Source organism: Mustela lutreola, chromosome 12, assembly GCF_030435805.1.
Source record: "Mustela lutreola isolate mMusLut2 chromosome 12, mMusLut2.pri, whole genome shotgun sequence".
Lineage (NCBI taxonomy): Eukaryota > Metazoa > Chordata > Mammalia > Carnivora > Mustelidae > Mustela > Mustela lutreola.
This window is the reverse complement of record NC_081301.1, coordinates 94,212,823-94,238,217: the sequence shown is the minus strand read 5'-3', so window position 1 is coordinate 94,238,217 and position 25,395 is coordinate 94,212,823. Positions and strand designations below refer to the sequence as shown.

The 25,395-nt window shown below is 41.5% G+C and overlaps 1 protein-coding gene across 3 annotated transcripts in view; it reads left to right on the top strand.

Annotated features, from left to right (window-relative positions):
- The window catches only part of GLIS3 (GLIS family zinc finger 3), a 438,806-nt gene that overhangs the window by 5,615 nt on the left and 407,796 nt on the right, over positions 1–25,395 (top strand). For 2 of the 3 annotated variants that reach the window (XM_059142789.1, XM_059142790.1), the window contains exon 2: positions 7,892–8,378. The exons of the other annotated variant lie outside the window; for it this stretch is intronic. In XM_059142789.1, the coding sequence (XP_058998772.1) occupies positions 7,991–8,378 (388 nt within the window). In that variant the 5' untranslated portion in view covers positions 7,892–7,990. The remainder of the gene's footprint in view (positions 1–7,891; positions 8,379–25,395) is intronic. 3 annotated transcript variants of the gene reach the window in all.

The window sequence follows — 25,395 nt, the reverse complement described above, 5'->3', positions numbered from 1 at the left end:
TGTAAGTGGTTGAGAGCAGACTTGAAGAAAGCTGATGGGGCCATTCTCGTCTGATGTGATCTCCTCAAGGCCAAGCATGGGAACAACTGCACATTCCTTCAGGTGCAGCAGGCCTTGCTGCACTGCAGATGGGGAGATAGGGTTACAGCGCCAGACCGGACCCTGTCCCGGGGGCCTTGGTAAAGAGATCAGACTTTTTTCCTTTCTTTTTCTTCTTCAAGATCAGATTTTCTAAATATCAGTTATTCCCGAAGTTTCATTTCTAGGCCTGCTGAATACTGTACGCAGAAAACTAATCAGATGCCAGGGCTATGTATGAATTCTTGTTATTCTTGTGTGTGAAGAAATGGATTAATGTTTTCCCAACCTTTCCAGCATGACCAGTGGATTCCACTTCTTTCTGTAACTTGACTGAGTCATTCATGTTGATGTTTCCTTTTTTCCCCTTTCTTCCTTTCTTTCCTATCTTTTCCTTCTTTCTCTCTTCTCTTCTCTTTCTCTCTCTCTTTCTTTCTTGTTCATTTTCTTTCTTTCTTTCTTTTCTTTTCTTTCCTTCCTTTCTTTCTTCCTATAAATATGTTGTCATGTTGCTTAAAGCCTAGTCATTGTTGTGAATGTTCATACTTCTGCAGTGATGTCAGTGAACATAATTTAACTTGTGTAAAACTTTTGTCTATTAACCCTAAAAATAGTTTTATTGGTCACTTTTAAGTAATAACTACACTGAAGGAAATAATCACTCAGTTATACATGTGATGCGGGACACATTAATATGCTTGAATATTTGGTTTAATGAGTGATGAAGTCAATTTTATTTCTAGAATCTCCTCTAAGTAGTTATTTATTACCTGTTTGAAAGGGTTGTGATCTTTACCTCTGTAAATAGTTATTCATACGGACCACGTAGTCATCTGTAAATGAAAAATGACAAAGAATGCACTTGGCATTTGCCGTATTTTGCTACATATGTATCTCCTCATATGAGGCTGGAGGTTGTCTTGTTTTTGAAAGAAAAGCCAGTTACTCTTTTATATTTCTGAAGAGGCCTTTGTGTCTCAAACCATGGCCGCGTGGAGTTCCCTCTTTGCAATTCAGGTAATTAATTCAGTGGTGACATCATAAGGAATGTGTTCATTTTTCCATTTCAAATTCCTCTTCATTGGATCTGATGGTTAACTCATATTAAGAACACATTTTGAAAAACTCAGTCCCCCCTTAGCATTGTAAGAAGGAGATTCTCTTTCAGGGAAGGTCCTCTACCTTCTGCAATGAGGAATCACTACCACTGTGGGTTGTTTTGATCCTAATTCTGTTAGTTGGTTGATTTTTGATGTTTATAGAGCACAAGTGATTAGTGATATTCATTGAGTCGAATGCACAGTGAAAAGAAAGCAGTGGTAGAATGATACCTTTGTACTGGTGAATCATTATGTTTTATAAAGATAAAAATGATGAGCTTTTAGATCCTTTGCTCATTACAGCTGTATTTTGATATTTGTTTTACTTTGGTTCAACTCTGTCTATACCTGCACCTTTTCTTTTTGTTAGGTGCCTGGGCATGCTTTTGTAACGGTGATTTTTATACCTTTTTGACTGTAACTCACCATAAAACCTATTTTTCATCTTACCCAATATACACTATATGCATTGAAGATATACAGACATGTACACTCACAAGTAACTGAAACAAAATAGTACTTAACCATTAATACAGTTGATGTACTCTGGAAGCTTCTATTTTGTTCTAGTCAGTTCTATTTCATTAAAAAACATGTTTTCCATTGAATAATTGATTTCAGTGCCTACCAACAGATTGCAACCAGTGTGAGAAACACTGCTTTAAAAAGAGCCCTTTGTTAAACATAGATCTAGGAACTTAGGGCCATGCATGGTTACCTTTCTGAACATATCTATGTTTGTCTTAAAAATCTTTTTGGTTCCAAGTACATTCTCATTTTGTGTGATTTCTTACAGTCCTAATTATTCCCCTCTCCCTGCCCTTTGTGATAGGGTCACAGATTCCTAGAACTTTCTGTACTCATTGATGAGTTAATGATTGAGGCAAAGTAAAAGAAACATTTGTAGGTAATTACTACTAAAATTAGTGACATTCGGTAAGCTAGGGGGTGGTCTGAGAGTTGTATAGATGGATTAACGTATGGCGAACAGATTCTAAGAGAGGTTACTGAATTTTTAATATTGCCCTCTGGTAGTATTTTCCTGAAGACACGGAATTTCTTTTAGCAGTCTGTAATCACGGCCTTTGCGTGGCAGGTTGTCGATTCTGCTCTGATTTTTCAGTTAGGATTGGCTGACTTAGAGACTAGATTCCTGAATTGGACTCGATCTTCTTTTTCTCCGACTTCTGTCCCTTTTCCCCTTAACTCTTGCCTTTCTTTCCTTTGTCCATATTTACTGCCTGCAGCGTTCAGCATCTCAGAGCCATTAACTTCAATTTAAAAGGGCACTGCCAGATGTCTTACTCCCTACTGAGGGAAGATTATTTTCATTGAGAAAATTTTATAAAATATAAAAATTAAAATGTGTATATCTCTAGAAAGCTGTGGTTGAAATCCACAGCTAAGTCCATCAGAAACTCTATTTGATGGGATCCATAATGTGCATTATATTATCTTTTCTGAGTGGTCTTTGAAAGAATGGCCTTGAATCCCTGGAGGGAATAGTGATTTGTCTACATTTTTGTAATTGATATAACCCAGCCCTAAACCTCTTTGATTTGTAAGATTGTACTTTATTGGTGATTATATTGCTTGAATAATGTGTGTACATCTTAGTGTTCAGAATAAGTATGTTAACATTCTTAGCATTTCTGGCATCAGACCTGGGTAGTACCTACATGACTGTTTAATCCATACGTGGTAACTACCAGGTGTAGCCTTTGGAGTTTGTGCTCAATGTCCCACTACTGTGGAAGTATCCCACCCAGCCCTGTTTCCCTGTAACTTCTGTTGTAACGTCTGTGAATCTGTCAGTCTCACCAAATAAAGTTATGAAGCCACAGAAATGATCAGTTCCACTTTGTTGTGGATTACTTTATCATAACATAGCACACTCCCTTTCAACTTAGAGACACGGCACTGTACACGTCCAGTGCATTTCCTCTATAATACCGTCCTGCTTCACAGGCGCATGTTTGCACTTTCCTCTTGTTAAAATTGCAGACGAATAATTTTGATTTATTGGTTTCATCTAATATAGCCGTGTTTATATTGTTGCCAATAAAATGACTTACACGATTGGTTTTTGTTTATACAATCTTTTCTGAGGAGTCAGTCACCTGTGTTAGGACAAGGTACATTCTGCTGATTAAAATGAACTCCTGGGATCTAAGAACATTCAGCTCTATCTGTCCTTGATTGAATTGCAAAATGTGCTTCACACTGCAGCCGTGCATGAGAATAACTTATATTATCTGTCAATAGGCTTTTCATTTCTATATTCTTCTGGCTACAAAAGCTGTAACCGAGAGAAGCGCAGGGGAATAGCCTGGGCCTATTAATGATGAAGGCAGTGATGTTGAAAAGGCGGTTAATGAAATTATAGAATCATTAACCCGAAGGGAAAAAAATGAAAAGAATCAATAAAAATCTGATTTTAGATGGCTTAGATGTATATAGAAGAAGCTGTTCAGGAGCATTTTTGTTTGCTGACCAGTATTTTGTGTCTCATTATCAGATTTTCTATGCAGGGTAAGAAACGCTTGTGGCATAAGGAATGGAAAATGTAACAAAGGCTAAATGTAGCCTAAGGAAATGAAATGATGTATGAAAATTAATAATTAACTGGCTCATCAGATGAATTATGACTCTAGATGAGTTTATTAATGATATTTACTAAGAAAGGGCTTTGGGCTGTAAATAGGCATTATGGAACTTGTGTTTTTGGAATTTTCTTGAATGGCTGAGTTAACATTGCTTTTCACTTGTTGGATCTTTTTTAAATCTGAGACTTAGCGCCTGGAGCCTTGGGTAGAAGGTAGAGTCATGATTTTGTATTTTGATAAAAGTCGTAGCTTTTTCAAAACAGTGAAATTATTACATGGTTTTGTGCCTTAGTTTCCTTAAGAGTTAAGTAATTTCCTTTCTGACCTGATTTACAGGAGCATGTTTTAGGAGTTTGAAAGTGGTCAACAGGAAAGATTTATTAACTTATGCTGACTCATTTAACAGAATGAGCATTTTCATTGTTTGAACAGACAGAGCGTTGAAACTATAAATGTATCACTATGTCGGATCCAAAGTACCCTAAATTTGTACTTTCGAATGTTCCTTGCATTTTCTTTTTTCTTTCTTTTTTTTTTTTCTTCTTTCTTTCTTTCTTTTTTTTGTTCCTGTTGACAGCTTTGGGTAGGCAGTGGGTGGAGGGTGGAGGAGAAAGTAATTCTGGAGAACTAGAACAATTTTTTTTTTTTTTAAAGAAAGATAGTGTGCAGGCAGAGGAGGGAGGGCCAGAGGGAGAGAGAGAATCTCAAGCAGACTCCCCATGGAGTGTGGAGCCAGAAGTGGGGCTCGATCTCATGACCCTGAGATCATGACCTGAGCCAAAATCAAGGGTTGGGCGCTCAACCGATTACACTACCTAGGCGCCTCTTGAGTAGGTTTTTAAATAGAGAAATGATCTGCTAGTGGAATCCTACCAGTTAGGTTTTGATATTGATTAGTTGTGATTTTGTTTTTTGGCAAAGGGTAGGCAAATTTTATCCCGAGGTCCATTTATTAAGGTCAGTGTTGTCTTACAACACACTGCTGAGGTGAGAACCTCCTATCAGCTCCTACTTTGGCGGAGTGGATGAAGATTACTATTTTTGCTTCCATGTCTGCTCTGTCCTCTTGATTTAAGTGCCATAGATATAAAATCTACAGATTTATTTTTGATCATCGTAAGTGGGTATTTTTGATGATCTTCCTTATCTTGATTATCTGGGGGATCAGAATTTCAAGAGAACGTAGTAGTGCTTGTTATCAACTTCCTCATTTTGTGGATGAAATCTGTAAGCCCAGGGAAGTTATAAATGATTGGCTAGAAGTAGAACTCAGGTGTCCTGGCACTCTGACTCAGTAAGGATGAGTCTTCCTTAAAAGTTAGCAGTTTATTCCTTTTCTGTTACACGTGGATTTAGGCTTATAAATGATCACAGGGCCTTGCTAAAAAGTATAAAAGTACTATAATACTGACAGATAAAATTGATTTTTAAATTCTAGTTTCTAATGCTTGAAATATCTGTTGGCATAACTAATGTGAAAACTGGGTTATCAGGCATATTTTCACATAGAGTTTATTTCATTTTTGTCTTGAGGCTGGTGTTCTTGGCTTGTACGTCATTGCCTTACCGGTGTTCTTTCTGGCATGAATCACTTTACTTTCTGGTTTCACCTTTTTAGTGATAAAATTTAAATGCATTTTTGTTATTTTTGTTGTTATGTTCAACCTAAAGCTATTTAAAACAGGAGTGTAGTTTATAAATAAAATAAAATGAAAGTCCAGTTTGACAGGCTGGTATGAGTGTCTGATACTCAATTAACTTCTCTGCATGTTAATTATTTTTCTTGCAGACTCACCCTCTTAATGATCTAACCTAATGCTAAGAACCTACTTGCGTCTTTTTATCCAGATTTTTGCTTGCATGTGATCTTGCTGACAAAGAGGACTTTTTTTGTTTTTAAAAACCTGTAAGTGGGCATACTCTACAAAACTACAGACACTTGTCTCACGGACTCAGGGTGACTCATAGTGCCAGTCATGTTGGATGATTCCTCATTTTCATCAAATTGCCAATACAGCACATATACTTAATTATTTATTTTGGTTGATGCTGAATAAGTGGTCTCTTCTGTAAGGTTCAGAGTACTCGGAAAACACAGTTTTATGAATGTGTGGAGAATAGATGGGAAACCTCCTCTGGCAAAGCACAGAGACATGTAATGATTGTTGTTCAGAGTCAACCCACAACTCAGCAGACCCACTGATAATACACTGGAGTTCCTTTTTCTTTCTTTTTCTTTTTTACACTGGAGTTCTTAAATGGACATAGCAGCGAAGGCATTGGGATTTTTGATACTAGGGTTCACTTCTTAATGTTCCATGAAACAACTTAAGCTTAAAACATAGGGCACCTGGGTGGCTCAGTTGGTTAGGCAACTGCCTTTGGCTCAGGTCATGATCCTAGAATCCCAGGACCGGGTCCCGCATCCGGCTCTTTGCTCAGTGGAGAGTTGCCTTCTCCTGACCCTCCTCCTCTCGTGCTCTCTCTCTCAAATAAATAAATAAAATCTTAAAAAAAAAAAAAAAGCTTAAAACATGAAAAAGCTTTAAGCATAAAACAAACCTTATCAGGTTTGGCTGAGCTGGGTTTCCTTGTCCATTCTTGGTGATGGTCGTGGAGAGAGGGGCAGGATCCGGACCTCAGAGCATTTCTTAGGACTGGATGGCATGGCAGTATGAAATGTGACAGACCGGGAGAATTCTTAATAAAGTAGAGAATTGGCAAAGATGAGGAAAACATTCCAAGTGTTACATTGTTAGTAATTTTTGAAGTTTCTAGACATTCGGGCGCACAGAGTAAACTTTGCAGAGGGAAGAGTGAGTGCTTGAGTTTTGATTTTCTAAAAGGATAAAGAAGAAGAAAAAAAAGAAACCCTCAGAGTTTTCCCTCTGTGCTGTTCTGTCCCTAATGTCAAATAGAGCCATTTGCTTGGGAGCTGGCTGGAAATAATTGTCTAAGACACAGAATAGATCACACAGAGTAGGAATCATCCAGCTGAGAATATCTGACCACTTGCTGCTTTGCACTCCGTCATCTCTCCTGTATTTGTTGAGCTTTGGCTTCTTTTCATGACGATCATATCTGTGCAAAAGAATACAAAGTGTGACTTTGTTTGTCAATCATTTGGAATAGTGATGCTTAGTCACCTTGAGTCTGTGTATGTTTTGGGGAGCTGTTGGTTAAGGGAGGGAAGACCTTTCCTGAAGATTTGTAACCAGGGAGTACTGACATCATGTCCTGTGGTCGTATCAGTGCTGTTGGTTCTCTCTTCGCCACTTGAGGAGCGGGGTGCTAGGATGGCAGATGAGCTGCGTTTGTGGAACCATGGTTGACTTACTGTGTGTGCTGTATGGTGAACACACTGACCTTTAGAAGGGCTCTTCTTGCAGGATGCTTTCCATAAAGTGTTTTGCACAGACTTTTCCTTCTCTGGGATCTTGGTAGAAGGTGAGAGTATTGTCGTGTTGATTCTGTTTCCACCCCCAATAACTCAGAATCGTTAGGGAACCAAGACTCTGATGCTGCTGTGAGTGTTTGGATATGTGGGTCTATGATGTCTTTGCGAGAGTACCAGACTCCTGTTTTTATCTTTTGTAAGCCTAGGGACTGAAAACTTTGCTCTTATGGTAAAAATCAGACATGGTTTAATATCCTCATAATCTCATGTAGAGGCCTTACCAGCCTTTTGCTTATTTACTGAAAATTTTGGAGCATTGGTCTCAGAGATCACAGAGGTAATGCTTTGGGTTTCCCAGGACTCACTGTAGCAAAAGTGAACTAGTATGGACAGATCCTCTACAGAGCAAAGTAAGTTTCATTTTGCAAACTGGCACCAGTTGATTGGTCGTGGTTGCCAAGAGCACTGTACTGAGAAGGGCTCAGTGGCAAACAAAACAACACAGTGATCCATAGTCCACATCTACCATGAATGCAGAAGGGGAGAGGGCCTGCCAGTGACCCATGTGTTTGATGACCCCGCTTTACGTAAAAGGCCGTTTTGCTAAGAGTGCTTCTTTTCTTCCTATGCATGCTACACAGGTTGAAAACTCACTGTGACCTATTTTCATTTTTACTTTTAAAAATGCCTGCATTTATTTTTTTAAACAGGCTAATATCCCACACCATGGATAACTTATTGGACTTTGCCTGAAAGGAGTCATTAGTGCCATTGGATATTTGATCATCCTGGCCACAGGTTTTTTCAGAATGAATGGAAGGTCATGCAGCATGAGTCTCCACCGGACATCAGGAACCCCACAGGGGCCCGGGATGGTCAGTGGCCAACACATTCCTCCCATCCGAGCCCACTCTGGGACTCCTGGTCCCTCGTCCTGTGGCAGCACAGCGAGCCCTGCCCTCGGAAGCCTTGCTAACAGCCTCCATCTCAAGATGCCCTCAGGAGGAGGGATGGCTCCTCAGAGCAACATGGCCGAGAGCCCCCTCCATCTGCCTGCCTTGAGCCCCAGGAGACAAGTGCTCACCAATGGGAAGCCACGATTCCAGGTCACCCAGGCTGGAGGCATGTCAGGGCCACACACTTTAAAGCCAAAGCAGCAGGAGTTTGGAAGTCCTTTTCCTCCAAATCCTGGGAAAGGTAGGATTGTCTTTCTGGGATCTTTTAATAGTGGAAACGATTTTTTTTTCTCCTTTCCAGATGTCTTTCTGCCAGCAAATCTTATGGAAAACTACAGGATTGAGTATCAGGGACAAAGCTGGTGGTGTCACGAGGATCTCAGCTTCCCTGCTGAGGAAGGGTGGAGGTGTAGGTGCATGGGAAGGGGAGGAGGCCACAGTGATAAACGGGATGCCTCGTGGAACTGTGAAGAAGGGTAAAAGGCGAGACAGGGAGCTCAGAAACAGGGAGTGAGGGTGCGTGGTGGTAGAGGCGGGGAAGAGCTGCTGTAGCGAGTCTCCACCCTCGAGGCGCACGGAGGGGATGGATTCCCTGGGCCACGGTACACAGGGGTGGCCAGAGCTGTCAGCATGCATGTTGGTGCCAGAAGAAAGGTTTGGAAAGAAAAGGATAAAAAGGGAGAAAGCCTAACAGCTAATGAAGTGAGGACTTAGTACATAGAAATGATAAGAAATTATTCGAAGAGCAGAACCCTTAAATGTTGTACTACAGCTGGTGGCAAGAGGGAAGGAAGCTAGAAGAGAATAATGAAAGGATGTATTTTGGGGTTTGCAGAGAACTAGACACTTGGTTAATTTGAAACGCAGAGAGAGAGAGAGCGCGTGCTTTTAATTCAGTAGTGTTTGAATAATGTAAATTTTAAATCATGGAATAGTTGTTGGAGAACAGCAAATTATTTGAACGGCACACTCTGTAGAAACTGATGTTGACTTACTGGGTGATATTGCACATGCAATGTATGTTTGGGCTAGAAAAAGGGAGAGTATGTACCTCATGTGAAATAATAGCTTTGTTATGTAAAATAGAACAATTCTATATGCCCTTAGGTATTTTTAGCACCTGGTTTTAAATGTTTATATTAAGCGTGTACACTACTAAATAAGATTATTAGCAGCTTGAATAGCCATTCACCCAGTTAACTCATAACTCACCCACCCAGTTCAGGTGAATAATTATTTGTATCCTTAAAGTTGTTTTAGTGTCTTTGTATTCCTCTGCATGGTGTAAATGGGCAGATTAAGAAAAAACCCTAAACTATACAACCTTAAAGTATAAGAAACTATACATGTAGCTTTTTTCTTTTCTTATTTATTTATCTTGGTTTAGGTTTGGTTTTAGATTGCTTTATTTCCTACACGTACTGATATTTAGTGTACATAGAGGAAAAACTTTCCTTGGGGACACATCCAAGACGGCTGCGTCATTGTCAGGTTGCTGCGTCCCTGGTAAGGCAAACCGTGGTGTCAAGCTCGTGTGTTTGGATTTTCAGGGGCGGAGGCCCAGTAAAGTCTTGCAGCTCTTGCTTGTCTAATAAACTGTATGTAGCTTGCTTTCATTACATATACTTGCGTTGAATCCTGGCTGGCACGATTAATGCTGATAATATAATAACTTCTTATTATTATGTCATAACTGGGCATGCGTCAGCTACTGTATTGAGTGCTTCCGATGTAAAATCTCAGTTATCCCTCACAGCAACCCCGAGTTGTTTGCTAGTGTTGATTGACTGATAAAGGAGCTAAAGTCTAGAAAGAATAAATAACTTCAGCATTGCCATCGGTAAGGAGGTTGGGGATATTACTTTGATGGGGACCACAAGTGTTTATGATTATATTCATAGCTAAAAAAAATTATTTCCAGTAATTCAGGGATAGTGAACTGTCAGGGTTAATACATCTTGAAACTCTTGTAAAAATTAGTGCTGTCCCTGGTTCTTCTTTTTTCAACTTCCTGGCTCCTTGCTCAGCTTCCAAGCTTACAGTGCCTGTTCTGGATCTGCAGGGTTGGGGTATGCTTGAGCATGGATTAGGGGTTGAGGATAACCATATTATTATCCCCTCTAGCCTTGGAGCTTGGCTACCGCTCTGGATGGTGCCAGCAGTGGCTGAATGTGCCCCTTTCAGGTCTTGGTTGACAGTTCCTAAGCTAAGCCAGTAACTGGTTGAGAATGGTAATCTAGGACTGTTTGAACTTCATCTAATCATTTACTCAACAGATAATTATTGAGGATGTATTAAAGGTGAGCCCCTGTTCTGGGGGATACAGTAGCTAATAAAACATAGTCCTGGCCCTCAAGGAGTTAGGAGAATTCAGACAAATAAACGGGCAGTTAAAATAAAGCACAGTTAAAGCTCTGATTGGGATACACTGACAGCAGTAGGGCAGCATTTGGAGGGTTCCCAGCCCATGCTTGATAAATGGATCAGGAGGAGACATCTGGGCAGACACCTGAAGGATAAGGAGCTAGCCTTGCAATCATGCAAATTGTATGTCTGTGTGTGTTGGAGGGGAGAGAGGAGGCTGTTTCGAACTTGTTCTGGATAGACAGAAAATCACCCTCACAACCTGAAGGGGAGAGATCATGGTGTGTTTCATTAATTTCTGCCTGATTCCACACTGGGGGTATAGAGACTATGGTTAGAGACAAGACTGGGGGAGAATAAATAGAGGCCAGATAAAGGTTATGGAGGAGGTGACGAGGAGTTTGGACCTATCTTGAGCACATTGGTACATTGGTAAGCTGTGCAAGGGTTTGACCTTGGGGATCATGTGATGCAATGATATGATAAACTTGAGGGTGACCTCTCTCTGAGGCTTTTGTCATGAATTACTGACAGTGCCCTGAGCCCGGGATAGGTACCAAATGACCTGCGATTGTGGGTGTCATTAGTTAGGGCTCTCTGGAGAAACAGAACCATAGGAAATGTATCTGTGTGTGAATGTGACCCATCCCTTGTCCATAACCTGTGTCTGAATAGATTACAGAGGCTGACAGTTCCCAAGACACAGGAGACGAGTTAGCAAGCTGAAGACCCTGGCTTGCTGATGGTGTAGGTCTAGTCTGAGTCCGAAGGCCTGGACGGAGGAGAGACAGTGGTCTGTAGTTCCCTTATGAAGGACAGCGGCTTTGAGACCCAGGAGGAGAGGATGCTTCAGTTTGAGTCCAGAGGCAGGAAAAAAGCTGATATCCCAGTTTGTAAGCAGTAATTTAGGGAGGGATTCTTTCTTGCTTGCTCGAAGGTCAGCCTTTTGTTCCCTTCAGGCCTTCAGCTGTTGGGGTGAGGCCTATCCCCATTAGGAAGAGTAATCTGGTTTACTCAGTCTCCTGATTGAATGTAAATCTCATCTGAACACCCTCACATTAAACCCGGAAAGGTATTGAGTCAAATATCTGGGCACCTCATGAGCCACTCAAGTTGATGTATAAAACCAACCATCACAGTGTGGTGGGGTACCATTGCTTTGGGGCCAAGCACAGTTTACACGGTGGTGAAGAAAATACATTCTCTAAGCCTTGAGGGTCATTATACCATCTCTCAGGAATCCAGAGGAACTGTGTACGGGAAATACATCATTTAAGGACTGCCCCACAGTCAGATATCTGACTTAAAGGCTGGAGAACTGGACAATCTCCAGTGGGAGCCTCATGAGAAATATAAATTCAATTGTAGTGTTTGTGTTAATTAAGGATTGAGTTCTACTCAACTAAAAGCTAAAAAAAACAGTGACTTTCACATTGTGGAGCATGGTTGTCAAATAGTGTGCCAGGGACACTGGAGTACCACAGAAAACTCAGGGGGAACCACCATGGGCTAATTTTAATTTTGAAGGCCACAGAAGTATTTGTGGCATACTTTGGGCAAACTATTAGCTTGAGGAGGTTCACAGTTTCAACATGAAATTGTACTATATCTTTTTAGTGATGTCATATTCGCTTTCAGTAGCTGTGATAAAAAAGCTAGTTCCCTGTAGGCCAAAAGTTGGAAACAACCCAAGTGTAGGCAGATGAGTGGATAAAGAATATGTATGTCTTATACCTATAGTGGAATAGTATGCAGCCTTGAAAAGGAAGGAAATTCTGACATATGCTACAATATGGATGAACCTGGAAGACATTATGCTGCGTCAATTATGCCTGGCACAAAGGGACAGATATTGTATGATTCCTCTTATACAAGGTTCCTAGAACAGTGAAATCATAAAGACAAAAAGTAGCACGGTGTTTTCTGTGAATGGGAGGAAGAGGAGCATGGTAAGTCAGAGTTGAGTGGGGACAGAGTTTCAGTTTGGGAAGATGAAAGAGTTCTGGAGATGCATGGTGGTGATGGCTGCCTAGCAGTGTGAATGTACTTAATATACACTTAAAAATAGTTAAGATTGGGGGTGCCTGGCTGGTTCACTTGACAGAGTGTGTGATTCTTGATCTCAGGGTCCTGAGGTCAAGCCCCACATGGGGTATAGGAATTACTTCAATAGATAAACAAACTAAGATAAAAAAAATTGGATAAGATACTAAATTTTATGTTATGTGTATTTTATCACAATAATAGAGATAAGCAAGTTCTAAGTGAAAATCAGCATGGAGTTGGAGCTGAGGGGACGGTATTCAATCTGATTCCAAGAACTGAAGTAGTAGAGGGCACAGTTAGAATGCATATCCCACCGGGAAGACTGGTTATTTAAGAATGAAATTAAAATACTTTTATTCTTAATTTATGTATATTATTTTTTTCAACCAGCTAATAGGTTGTTGATACATAAATACTATTAACTTGTTGGCACCGAAGTACTTAATAAAGGGTAGTGTTAGTTGTTTCTTTTTGGCCTAGGGGCACCATGAAAAAATTACTGAGATGCTAAGAATGCCATGAACTGAGAACGTCACAGGAGTTCATTTTTCTTACGCAAAGAGCAGCCCAGGGTGGGTGATGCTGCCAGTGGCTAGAAGCTCAGGGATGTCAGGTGCACGAGCATGGAGCTTCCCACAGCTCCTGCTCCTGGTGTCTGTCTTCCGAGAAGACTGAAGGAGGAGGGACAAAAGGCAGAAGGATGAAAGCGACAGCTCCCTCCAGATCAACCCTCTTTAATTGGCTTTCCCAGGAGCCCCACCCAACTGGCCATGCTTAGTCTGTCGTACATAACTTACTTATAAATAAAACTCATTCTTTGTTCCTGAATTTATCTTTATAAAAAAGCTAGATTTTATCTTATTTTGTGTTATGTTCTATTATATTTTATCTCACTTTTTAGCATTTGCTACCTTTTTCTCTCTCAAGGAAGTCAAACCACGTGTAGGTAAGTTGCAGACATTCTGACCCTTCACCCCTAAATTGCTAAGCAGGTGTCTTTCATGTTGTACAACTGGGATACATGAATCATAACCAAGGAATTTACCTGTGATACAATCGTATTGCTTATATAGAGTTATATCTTAAAATATAATACATATTTAAATTCATAATCAAATACTTTTTTACATTATTACTTTATATATTTTTTCTTAAAAAAAAGATTTTATTTATTTATTTGACAGACAGAGATCACAAGTAGACAGAGAGGCAGGCAGAGAGGGGGGTGGGAAGCAGGCTCCCTGCTGAGCAGAGAGACCAGTACGGAGCTCCATCCCAGGCCTCTGGGATTATGACCTGAGCCAAAGGCAGAGGCTTTGACGCACTGAGCCACTCTGGCACCCTGATATTATTATTTTATAATTTATTTTACTGATCATACTGTTTCCCCCCATTTATAGCCCACATGACCTCTGTAGCTATTCTTTTCTTTTGATTCAGGATCCAGTCAAGAACCCTGCATTACAGGGCACTGGGGTGGCTCAGTGGGTTAAGTGCCCAATTCTTGACCTTGGCTCAGGGCTTGATCTCAGGGTTGTGGCTTTGAGCACCATGTTGGGCACCACATTGCGCATGGAGCCTACTTTAAAAAAAGAAAAAAGAACTAAAGAACCCTGCCGGATGTTTGGTTGTCATGTCTCTTTAGTCCCCTTTTTTTCTGGAGTGGCCCTCTACTCCTGTCGTTTCGTTGTGTTTCTTGACAAAATATGTTGATATTTTGGAGTTCAGGTTAGTTGTCTTGTCTCACAACTGGGTTCATCTGATCATTTCCTCCTGATTCGGTTTGGGTTAAATGTTTGTGACAGAGGTACTGCGTAGATTATTTGTGGATTATATATACTGGAAGCACTGAATGCTTATTTGTCATGGTGTTTGTGGTGCTGTTTTTGATCATCTGGCGAAGGTGGTGTCCCCAGGATCTCTGCACTGTGGACACTTTCCCTTTCAAAATTCATACGTAATCTTATGCAGATATATTGTTCTCCATCAATGACGCGTGTGTGAATCAGTTACTACATTATTAACTGCATAACGGTGGTTTTCTCATTCCAGTATTCCTTCTGTTTATTAGTTGGTATTCTGGAAAAAAGAACTTCTTTTTCTCCTTTTTTTTTTTTTTTTGGAGAATCACTACCTACCTCAGGTATTCTTTTAAAAAAGTCCCTGTGCCAAAATTCATTACCATCACTGATCTTTTCGATGCTGACATTGTCCCAGATTTAGCAGGTGGGAGCCCCTTCAAGCCAGCCCTGATGCCTTTCGCTATGTTCCCAGGAAGCACTTCCTTGCTTTCACACAGAACAAGATACTCCAGGCCCGCTAGTGCTTCCCTGCCCCGGACCTGGAATCAGCCATTTTTCAAAAGTACTTGGTTCCCTTCTGGTCGGAAATATTTGGAAAACCGGATGAAAGCATGTTTGTATTGATTGTGGGGTGTCTTTGCCTCTAGGCCCTGTGTGTGGACAGAGTTAGGAGATCTATCAGAAGGTGATGTGTTCCCACTGAAACATGGCATTACAGAGTTCTTCCTCACACTTCCTCATGGCACACGTGGTAGTGGGATGCTTGGTTCTCAGCAACGTCAGTGTATTTGTTTATGGGCTCTGTCCTACAATGAGGAGTTACTTATAGCTTTACATTTCTAAGATTGCAGAAATTAGTTTTAGAAATGATTTTTTTACTACATGTAAATTTTTCATGTACCGAGATGAGAATGTTTGTGTTTATCTGAGTCACCAAGTGAGCATGGACCGTGTTTCACCGTGGGCAACTTCCAGGCCCTGCGAGGCCCTCAGTTATATTTATTGTACCAAGAATGGCATTTCTCTCTACTTCCTGTTCAGCAGTTATGAATTGTAATTAGACTGGCAGAAATGCATTTTTCAAAGCATCTGGGAAATCAGTTTTATGATCCCCACTTTAAGCACATTTGACACAGCTATTTAAATATTTAAGACAATTCCACATTTGCAGTACTCGTAGGACTGTCTAATTGGGAAGATTTTCATTGTAAAGGATTTTTATTTTACTTTAGGGCCTCTGACATTTTTTGTTGGGCTCTGCTGTCCTTGGAGACAAAGGGAGTTAGTTATTCATTAGCGCTTGTGGGTTATTCATTATTGTTGGTCAGAAAAAGCAGAATAATATCAACAAAGGACACTAACTAATTGGGATTAAAAAACTCTTTTGTATAACTTAAGGCTGGTGTCTCTTGTAAAGACCTGGTTTTAAAAAAAACAATGTGTTGTGTGAACCTGGGAGGTCTAGAAACTAAGTGTACTTTAAATAATACATCAAGTTTTGTTTTGATTTTTTACTGTTTGTGGTTTGCTAATTCAGTGGGCTATAACCTGGAGCTTAGACTAGAGCTTGATCCCCTAGTGGGTCAGCTAGCTTCAAATCCCCCCCCCCGCCCCACTGCCACATTCTAAATTTTAAAACGTTGTCACTGATTTAGAATGTTACTTTCCTATAATCATTCCTTTACTTATGCTTATTTCTGGACAAACAGACAATGAAAAAAAAAAATTGGCTAACACCAGTCAGTAAACTGTGTTGAATGTTGTCATGTTAGCACTGGGGCAGGAATAGCGACTGGCATCTCACGTTTTTGAAGAGATGCAGTTACTGTATGAGCTAATGAAAGTTGCAGCAAAATATTTGGTTACCTTTTCTTTTTTTTTCACTTCAGCTTCTTAATCATTTTTATTTCCTTGCGCTTCCAATGTGGCTTCCTGCAGAATTAGAGCAAATAAAGTTAATATTCCATAAAGGGTTCTAAAAATAACCGGTCAGAGACCGAAGGCATTATTCCAGTTGAGATAGTTGGAGTTCTCATTTGGTCTCGCCAACAAAGCAGGTGAAACATGGTGTTTGCTTTTTTTTTTTTTAAAGATTTTATTTATTTATTTGACAGAGAGAAATCACAAGTAGATGGAGAGGCAGGCAGAGAGAGAGAGAGGGAAGCAGGCTCCCTGCTGAGCAGAGAGCCCGATGCGGGACTCGATCCCAGGACCGTGAGATCATGACCTGAGCCGAAGGCAGCGGCTTAACCCACTGAGCCACCCAGGTGCCCGGTGTTTGCTTTTGTTTACTCTTTGGGCTCCACGGGCTGCCCTTCGTGCGATGCACGGATGCAGTGTGTAGGTGGCTGTCCACCTGTAAAAGAACTTATTCCTTTAGCGCTCTCTGCCCCCTAGACACGCCTCACGTACTGTAGGACACAGGCTGGAAGGTACCATCCACTCGTCACCTGTAGCATTTTCTTAGACTGTTAAAGAGCAGCAGCTTCGGACTTGCACAGAACTCTGTAGTTCGCAAACTTGCATATTATCTTCTGTGACTGGATCAAAGGTTCCATCCGAGGGGGCTGGGCAAGTGTGATTGGCCCCATTTTAGGGACTGAGAGACTGAGGCTCAGTTTGCTGGCGATCTCATTCTCCATATGCCATGTGGGTTGACTCAGAGTGGCACTCCAGTCTGAGAGCTCCTGCTGTGGGAGTTCTGAGAAGCCGTGTCCCTTTTTTTCCTGAGAGGTCACAGTTGCCGCCATTCTGGAAGGCGGGATGCGTACTGTTCAGCTGCTGCGTCCATCCATGAGCTGAGGAAACGGGCCCTTGCTCCTGTTTCGGAAAATCGGACAAGACAATTTCCAGTAACAGGCCCTTCTGAGCAGAGAGAGCAGTGTCTGCCTGGGCAGGAATGAGGGCCCCCCCGTGTGACACGAGTGTGTGCAGAAGTAGCTTTGCACACCTCTGTTTATGACGTCTTTAGACCTGGGCAGGAGGGTATCATGAATATGAATAGATTTGGTACTTCTGACCCATCAAATTTTAAGGAAACAATGGATGGTGACTTGTATTTAATACCTATTATAATGGCTGCCTTATTTGAATAATGAAATAGAAGGCTTGTAATTGGCTCTGACATAATAAACAAGTTAGAAAATGAGACCCGTGTAGGAGCTTGTTAGTCGTGCATAGGCTGAGGCCAGCAGCTGTGGCGTCCTTGAGGAGCTGGTTAGAGACGCACGGTCTCAGGGCCATCCCAAACCGACTTATTCAGATTGTGTCTTTTAACAAGATCCCCAGCACAAGGCCAGCTTCTTGGCTGTGTGAGCGGTGACTGTACGGGGTCTGGTGCTCGGAAGCAGTGCTCTGTGCTTGGGGTATCATGCTCTGGAATTGCTGTCTTGACATTCTTAGCGATTTTGTCTTCGGACCTGTGTATTTTAAAGGAAATCTGATGGGCCCCTGGAGCATATGCAGGGTGCTTGGAGTCTCCGTTCGTGTCTCCCATCCTGCTACGATAGCTCCTGGCTCTTCTGTCCCTGCCCAGGACCTCCTGCTGCCTTCTACCTCCTCCACTGGGGACTTGGGCATGAATGTGGGGAGGTCAGGGTAGGGTGCGTGTGCTGTGTGTCCAGTCCCATGTGAGGTTCACGGCACCTTTGAGAGTCGGCGCTTACCCTCTAAGTATCCCCATGTGGAAGGAGCCCAGTGGTAAATAGCAAATTATAAAAACACTGCAACCCATCATGAGGAAGACCAGAGAAGAATGAAAAATGTTTTTCTTCTGCTTTTTGAACAAGGGACCCAACATTGTCATTTTCATTGGTCCTTGCAAATTATGTAGCTGACCTTGTAAGTACCTGCTGAAATCTGAGAAACACTGGTATGGGAGGAAGAAGGTGGCCACTGGATTCAGAAGACTCACACCCAGCTCAAGCACTCCCGGTGTGTGACCTTCCCTGCCTTAGCTTCTTCATGTGTAAAATGGGGAGGGGGTAGTGTTTTATCCCTCTTTCCAATTGGGCAGGGTCTAGGTAAGGGGCAGACCTGGCCACATATCCTTGAGTAGCAGTGCGTCCAGGCCACCTCTCATCTTAAGCTTTGGCTTTATGACGCTGACAAACAAAGCTAGACATTCTGGGCAGGGCCCCAAGTGGGAAAGAAGACCCAGAACTGGTCTTCACATCCGTGTTAGTGGATGGAAAGTAAGGGTCAAGCCACCGAGGCAGGCAAGTTCTGGGGCTTGGGTGGCTACAAGGTGAGCTTCAGAGAACTGGGGGTGGGGGCTAATGCATTGGCTTTCCGGGTGGCCACCCGGTCATGTGACAGCAGCAGGAGCACAGGACATGGAGAAGCAGAAAACGGTGTCTGCTTTGGAGAGTTAAATTCAATGGCAAATGGGGGAGTGCATTTTATACTGTCTAGTGCCAGAGGCACGTTGAGTCGTGTTGTTCCTTCATTGTAAGTCTGTGTTGGGCAGTGTGGGTCTTCATAAAACCACAGCAGCTGCTGCTGGGCAGGACAGCCCATCCTGCACCTCTGCTTGCCCCTGCCACGTGTCCTGTGAAATACAGGCTTACAGCTTAGTCATAGCTCCCAAGGCTGGCGGGTATGAAAAGCTACTTTCCGTGTATACACGGAGACCTGAGTGCGCTCTAGTTTCAGTTTGCTTCAGAGGTGAGACAGAAAACACTTAAATCCTAACAAACTGCTATAAACAGACATTGATGTGAAACAACACATTTTAAAAGTATATCTTTCACCTAAAGATTTTACTTTAAGGTGATCCTAGAATTTATTATCCAGACCAGGACACTTTCAAGAGTGAAATGGGGCCCTATTAATAATGATGCCCAGAGCTATCCCAGATGAGCTGGAGTGCAGGACCCCCCCTACATTTAGGGCAAAGTTTAATTACATTGGATTCAGAATCTTACCCAACTTCTTTAAGGTGAAGTAGTCCAACCTCCTTGACAAGATTAGACCCAGAGAAGTTAATAGCAAAATTATTTCTTGGAGCCATTGAGTGATTATTAGTATATTATTAAGTAGAATGCATCCATTCCTGGTTATTCTAGGGTTGGAAATAAAGAGGCTAATAATTAGTTAGCACTTTCCTTTTATTACTGTTCTTAGCTTTACATAACTTACTTAATCCTTCCCAATCTTATGAAATATCCCCTTGAAAACACGAGAAAAGAAAGGCTTAGAAAAAATAAGAAACGTGACCAAGACTATGTGGGGATTTTAACCAGTGTCTCGCTGACTCCAGAGCCCTATACTTCTGTAGGATGTTGTTTTGTGTTTTGGTTAAGGGTTTGCAGCAAAAGCAAGGTCTTGGCAATTGAGAATGATTTCCTGAAAGACAGTATGTCTACCCATAATTTTTACTAGGCATGGTGGTGTAGTGTCTGGTGTATATTTATTTTGAAAAATACAGTGAACTGAAGCAGAAGAACCACTGACACATTGTTGCAGATGTTTGTGTCAATTTGTGTTAAAAGTGCCCCTCCTTGGGCACCTGAGTGGCTCAGTCAGTTAAGCCTCTGCCTTTGGCTCAGGTCATGATCTCAGGGTCCTGGGATCAAGCCCCGCATCGCATCAGGCTCTCTGCTCAGTGGGGAGCCTGCCTCCCCCTCTCTCTCCACCTACCTCTCTGCCTACTTGTGATCTCTCTCTGTGCCAAATAAATAAATCTTTTTTTAAAAAAAGTGCCCCTCCTCACATGCATAAGACAGTGGTTTTGGTGGCAGTCAGGTAGGGAATGTGACGTAAAAAAGATAAAATAATGGCTAACTTTTGAGCCCTTCCTCTGACCCTGCTGCTGCATTAAACACAGCTACCTGGGCCACACAACTGGAGTGCTGTCCAGAAGGCCTTCCACGATGGCCTGGAGCTCAGAATTCCCTTAATTCTCATAACAGCCCCATGTGTCTTCCGATCATGAAACCAAGGCTTGGAAAGGTGAGGTCACTTAGCAGCAGTCGCATGGCCAGTATGTGGCAGAGCTGGGAGCTGAATGCAGGCTGTTCACTGTGTTCTATCAGGTGAGGCAGGGAGCCAGGCTAGAGATGGCGACTTTGTCCTGCAAGAGCGCTGGTTCACCAAGTACCTTGTTCAAGACTCTGCGTTACAGGTGCCTGTGGCCCACTGTGCTAGTTTATGTGAAAGGGGGATTTGTTATAAAGAATCATGGTTACCCAAGGAAAGGGTGGACAAGCAGATCTTCTGAAGGACTATAAGAACAGGATACTTCCCCATATGCAACATGATCTTCTATTTCTGCTTTTCTGTACACATCCCTTCATTTTTTTCTCCCTACAGACAGATCTAGGAAGTTGTGTGTGTTTTTTTTTTTTTTTTTAAATTTCTTCTTCTTGTAAGATGAACCACTGAAACACTGAACTGTATAGATTGTGGTGCTTTGCATCAGATTTCAGTGGAGACCACCACATTTTATAAGGAAATTCATTTTTTAAGGTAATGTAGATTTTTATTTTGGGAGGTGGGAATTAAGAAAGAGCATTTAATGGATGATCCATTAAGCCTTTAGGTTTATTTTTATTTAGAGTTTGGTGAAGGAGAAGATTGCCAGGGTTCAGGTGCACAGAACCATGATTTCTGTTTGAAACCTCATTGAACAACATAGCAATTAGAAGAAGTTTGGCGGTCAGATTAGAAAATTTTCAGCATTTTTTTTTCCTGGTTGGGTTATATAATCAAAGAACATTGTTATCTATCTATCTATCTATTTATTTATTTATTTTGTAGAGAAAGAGAGTATGAAAGTGGGGTGTGGGCAAAGGGAGAGGGACAGGGAGAATCCCAAGCAGGCTACATGCTCAGAGCCTGACGTGGGACTTGATCTTAGGACCCTGAGATCATGGCATGAACTGAAATCAAAAGTCAGATGCTCAACCAACTGAGACACCCAGGCACTCTAAAGAGCACTGTGATTTGAATATTCCTGGCTTTTATGCCAGATTTTAATAGGAATCTGTCAGACACAAAACACTTTTAAAATTAATCAGTAAGTTAAATTTTTAAAAGTTAGGGTACATGGATTGGGTGTTGAAAACTTTTTTTTTTTTTTTTTTAACATATTGGGCTCAGCTAATTTCCCCACTTACCTAAAAGAAAATTCTGTACAATTATCTATTTTATTTTGTAACAGGTAGATTCCAAGATCCCTCCCTGTCTACCACCATTCTTGTCTCCCCAGATTCATACTCTGTAGCAGCCACCCCTTGAGTGTGGGCTGAATATAGTGACTTGCCCATAAGTATGACAAAGAGGATGAAATGTCACTTCCGTTATTAGATTACAAAAGATGTGACTTCTGTCTTGCTGTCAGACTCGCTGTCTCCTTGGTTTTATGCTTTGATAAAGCATCCTGCCATGTTGGGAAGGCCCACGTAGCAAGTGACTGAGGGAGGCAGCTGACCAGCAGACAGCGAGGAACCAAAGGCCTCAGTCCAACAACCTTCCAGAAACTGAATTCTGCCAACAACCACATGAGTGTTAAAGCAGATCTTGTCCAGTTGAGCCTTCACCTGTAGCTGTAGCTGTCACCTGGATGGCAGCCCTGTGAGGGACTCTGATCAGAGGACTCACTCAGCCGTGTCCAGATTCCTGACCCGCAGACACGGAGATGATACAGTTGGCTCTCGAGCAACACGAGTTTGAGCTGTGCAGGTCCACTTAAACAAAGGTTTTTACATTACAGTATTATAAATGTATTTTCTCTTCCTTATGAGTTTCCTAATGGCATATTCTTTCCTCTAGTTTATTTTATTGCAAGGACACAGTATATAGTATATATAACATAAAAATATATGTTCATCAACTTTTTTTATTGGTCAGGCTTTTTCAGGTCCACAGTAGGCTGATTAGTGGTTACATTTTTGGGGAGTCAGTAATTAAAAAAGCAGATTTTTGACTGTGCAAGGTGTCAGGACCCCTACCCTCTGCATTGTTCAGGAGTCCGCTGTGCATATGGTGTTTTAAGCCACTAATCTGTTGGTAGTTTGTTATGTAGCAGTAGGTATCTAATGCAGTTATCATCTTGGCTTTTCTCTCTTTCTAGGCATACTAGGAAATGAGGCAACCTCTAAGAACAGTTATGGTATGCCAAACATGGTGATAGACTTTAAGATTCAGGAAGGCCAACTTGTAAAGCCCTTTTTCTTACTTCCATTTTGCAAATGTGAGCATCAACACAACACTCAAAGAAGTGAAGTTACTTGTCCCAAGTTGACATGACTCGTAAGAGAGGCAGCATCAGGGTTTGAATGCTGATCTACCTTCCTGTGGTGCTCCTGTTCCTTCCATGCATCTGATCAACTCCTGTAAGCCATTCCAAACACAGATGTGGCAGTTCTGCCTAGAAAAAGGCTTACATAAAGCCCATTCATCTTCAGGCACTCATCAAACACCTGTGGGCTTCCTGCCAGGCCTCCTCTCTCTCCTTCTCCGTGGTGTGTTCCCTTTTGCTGCTCTCAACCTTCTCTCCATCTAAACGAGTGTTTTATAGCCCTGTTTGTTTGTTTGTTTGTTGTTGTTGTTTGTTTGTTTTTTAAAGATGTATTTATATATTTTAGAAAGACCGAGGGGGAGTGCACGAGCACTTGTAGGGAGGGGGCAGAGGGAGAGAATCTCAGGAAGACCCCCCTTTGAGCACAGGGCCTGACACAGGGCTTGATCTCACGACCCGGAGATCATGACCTGAGCCAAAATCAAGAGTCGAACTCTTAACCATCTGAGCCACACAGGTGCCCCAACACTCCTGTTTCTTTATGGTCCTCTCTATTATTCTCAAACAAAATTTGTAGATAATATTATCTACCTATGCATGTAATTTTAAAAAGTCAATATAATTTCATAACTGAGATACAAGGAAAAAAAGGAACATGATTCATAATAAATATGGATTTAAATATGACAGTGTTTCAGGATAACTATGCCAGAAGATAAAAGGAAGGAGTCAGGTAAGTTTGCACCTAAATGTGGATTTAGCTCAAACTCTGATGATTCAGAATTGTATTTGTGGTGGCTCAGGTATCTAGTTGCTTTGCTTTCAGTGATACGATTTTACAGAATGATAGGCAATACTTGACAATATGTCTATTCAAACAATGATCTGTCTTCCTTTGATTTGTACTGTTAAGTTCATTTTAGATAATGTAGCATCAGTAGGCATCATGAAAATAAAATGGACTTCTGATGTAAACACTGATAATTACAAGCAGGTTTTTACAGACATGAATGTCTGGTGAGGTCCTTGAAAATCATGCGGAATGTGGGTCATTCATTGTGTGCGGGGTGATGCAGGATCCCTGCCTTTACCACTGAATGCCTATAACGGCGATAACCCAGAATGCCCTGGAGTTTGCAGTTGTCTCCCTGGGGCAGTACCCTTTGAACCCACCGATCTAAATCTAGATCTGCTTTCAGTAAAAGAGCTGGTCAACTGACTAAAGTATGACCATTTCCAGAGGTGTTTGTCTTTTAACTGGCCTAACACCTTAGGACAAAGAACAGCAGTGTTCCTGGTAGAATCAGTAGGGGGTTGGAAGGTGGCAAGTTGAGAGGCGAGGAGGATCCCTTTCGCAATCCTTAAACTACGTGGCCTGATGTCCTCATTCTATTTCTGATTCTAGCCTTTCTTCCTATATCCTTTTTCTTTAGGCTCCACGTACATTTTACACGACAAATTAGATGTCTTTCTAAGTCAAATTCTTTTCTTTTTTCTTTTTTTTTCAAATCTGGTTGTATTTTAAGAGCTTCTCTGTCAAATCACTTGATATTTTCTGAACGCTGACTTTAACCAAGATGTTGTTGTACTTAGCTGCAGGGATCAAAGGCCATTGAGATGTAGCCTGAAATCTCAGTAGGTTTGGGATTGTAACTCAATCCAGCGCATATTTACAGGGCAAGGCACTGCGCCAGGTATGTGTACACATAAACACGTGCACACACATGCATATGCTTTCAGGGAGCTCACGATCAAATGAGAAAAAAGAAGAAACCTTAAAAAGCAACATGTTGTAGGGGGTGGCTCTGTCAGTTAAGTGTCTGCCTTCAGCTCAGGTCATGATCTCAGGGTCCTGAGATGGAGCCCTGTGTTGGGCTCTCTGCTCAGCAGGGAGTCTGCTTCTCCCTCTCTCTGCCCCTCCCCCTCCCTCAGTCTCTCTCTCTCTCTCTTTCTCTCTTTCTCAAATTAAAATAAAACCCCAATAAGTTGTATAAATAGTGGTCCATTAAAATAATAAATGAATTTCATAGACTTTATGTACTTATATATAATCTATAACTAGTAATATAAATACATTAAGCACATAAAATAATACAAATTATATATGCTATTTGATATACTATGCCTATGTATATATCGTGCACAATTATATATTATTATCTATAATATACTGAGGTTTATATGTAAAAGGTTTTATTAAATTGATAAACAAAAGTGCCCAGAGGTGAGTTTTCCTCCACTCTTACACATTAGAAATATGACTTCATATATGCTCTTCCAAGGTGTCTTTTAGAGTTGGAAGCTCATTTTCCATACCCAAAGAAAAGAGAAAAATTTGGAAAAGTAGTAGGTATTCTAAGGAAGTTCATATCCAGATTGGTGGGGCAGGTCTTGTCACACAGTGGGCGTGGATGACAGAGTATTTCTGGGCAGTGCGGAGTATGTCTTTTTAAAAATCATTTATTTATTTAAATTCTTGTTAGTTGCCATACAGTTCACTCTTGGCTTCACTGACAACACACTAATTGGAGATGATTCCATCATCTCAAGTGTATACATTGAAATTAGACGTTAAGAAGAGGCCATTGTAAGGGGTTCAAGGGCATTTTAACGTACTCCACGAAGGACTGGAGTTGCCTTCTCTGTTGATTTTAATGGTAAGGGGTGATTTTGTGTGGTGTGAGAAAGCTGGGACTGACTCCCCACCCAGAGGGTCGCCGCACCAGCCAGGGTCCAGTCGGGAAAAGAGAAGCCACTTTCGTGACTGTCACAGAGAGATTCCAGTAGCAGAAAGTTGTTAAGCA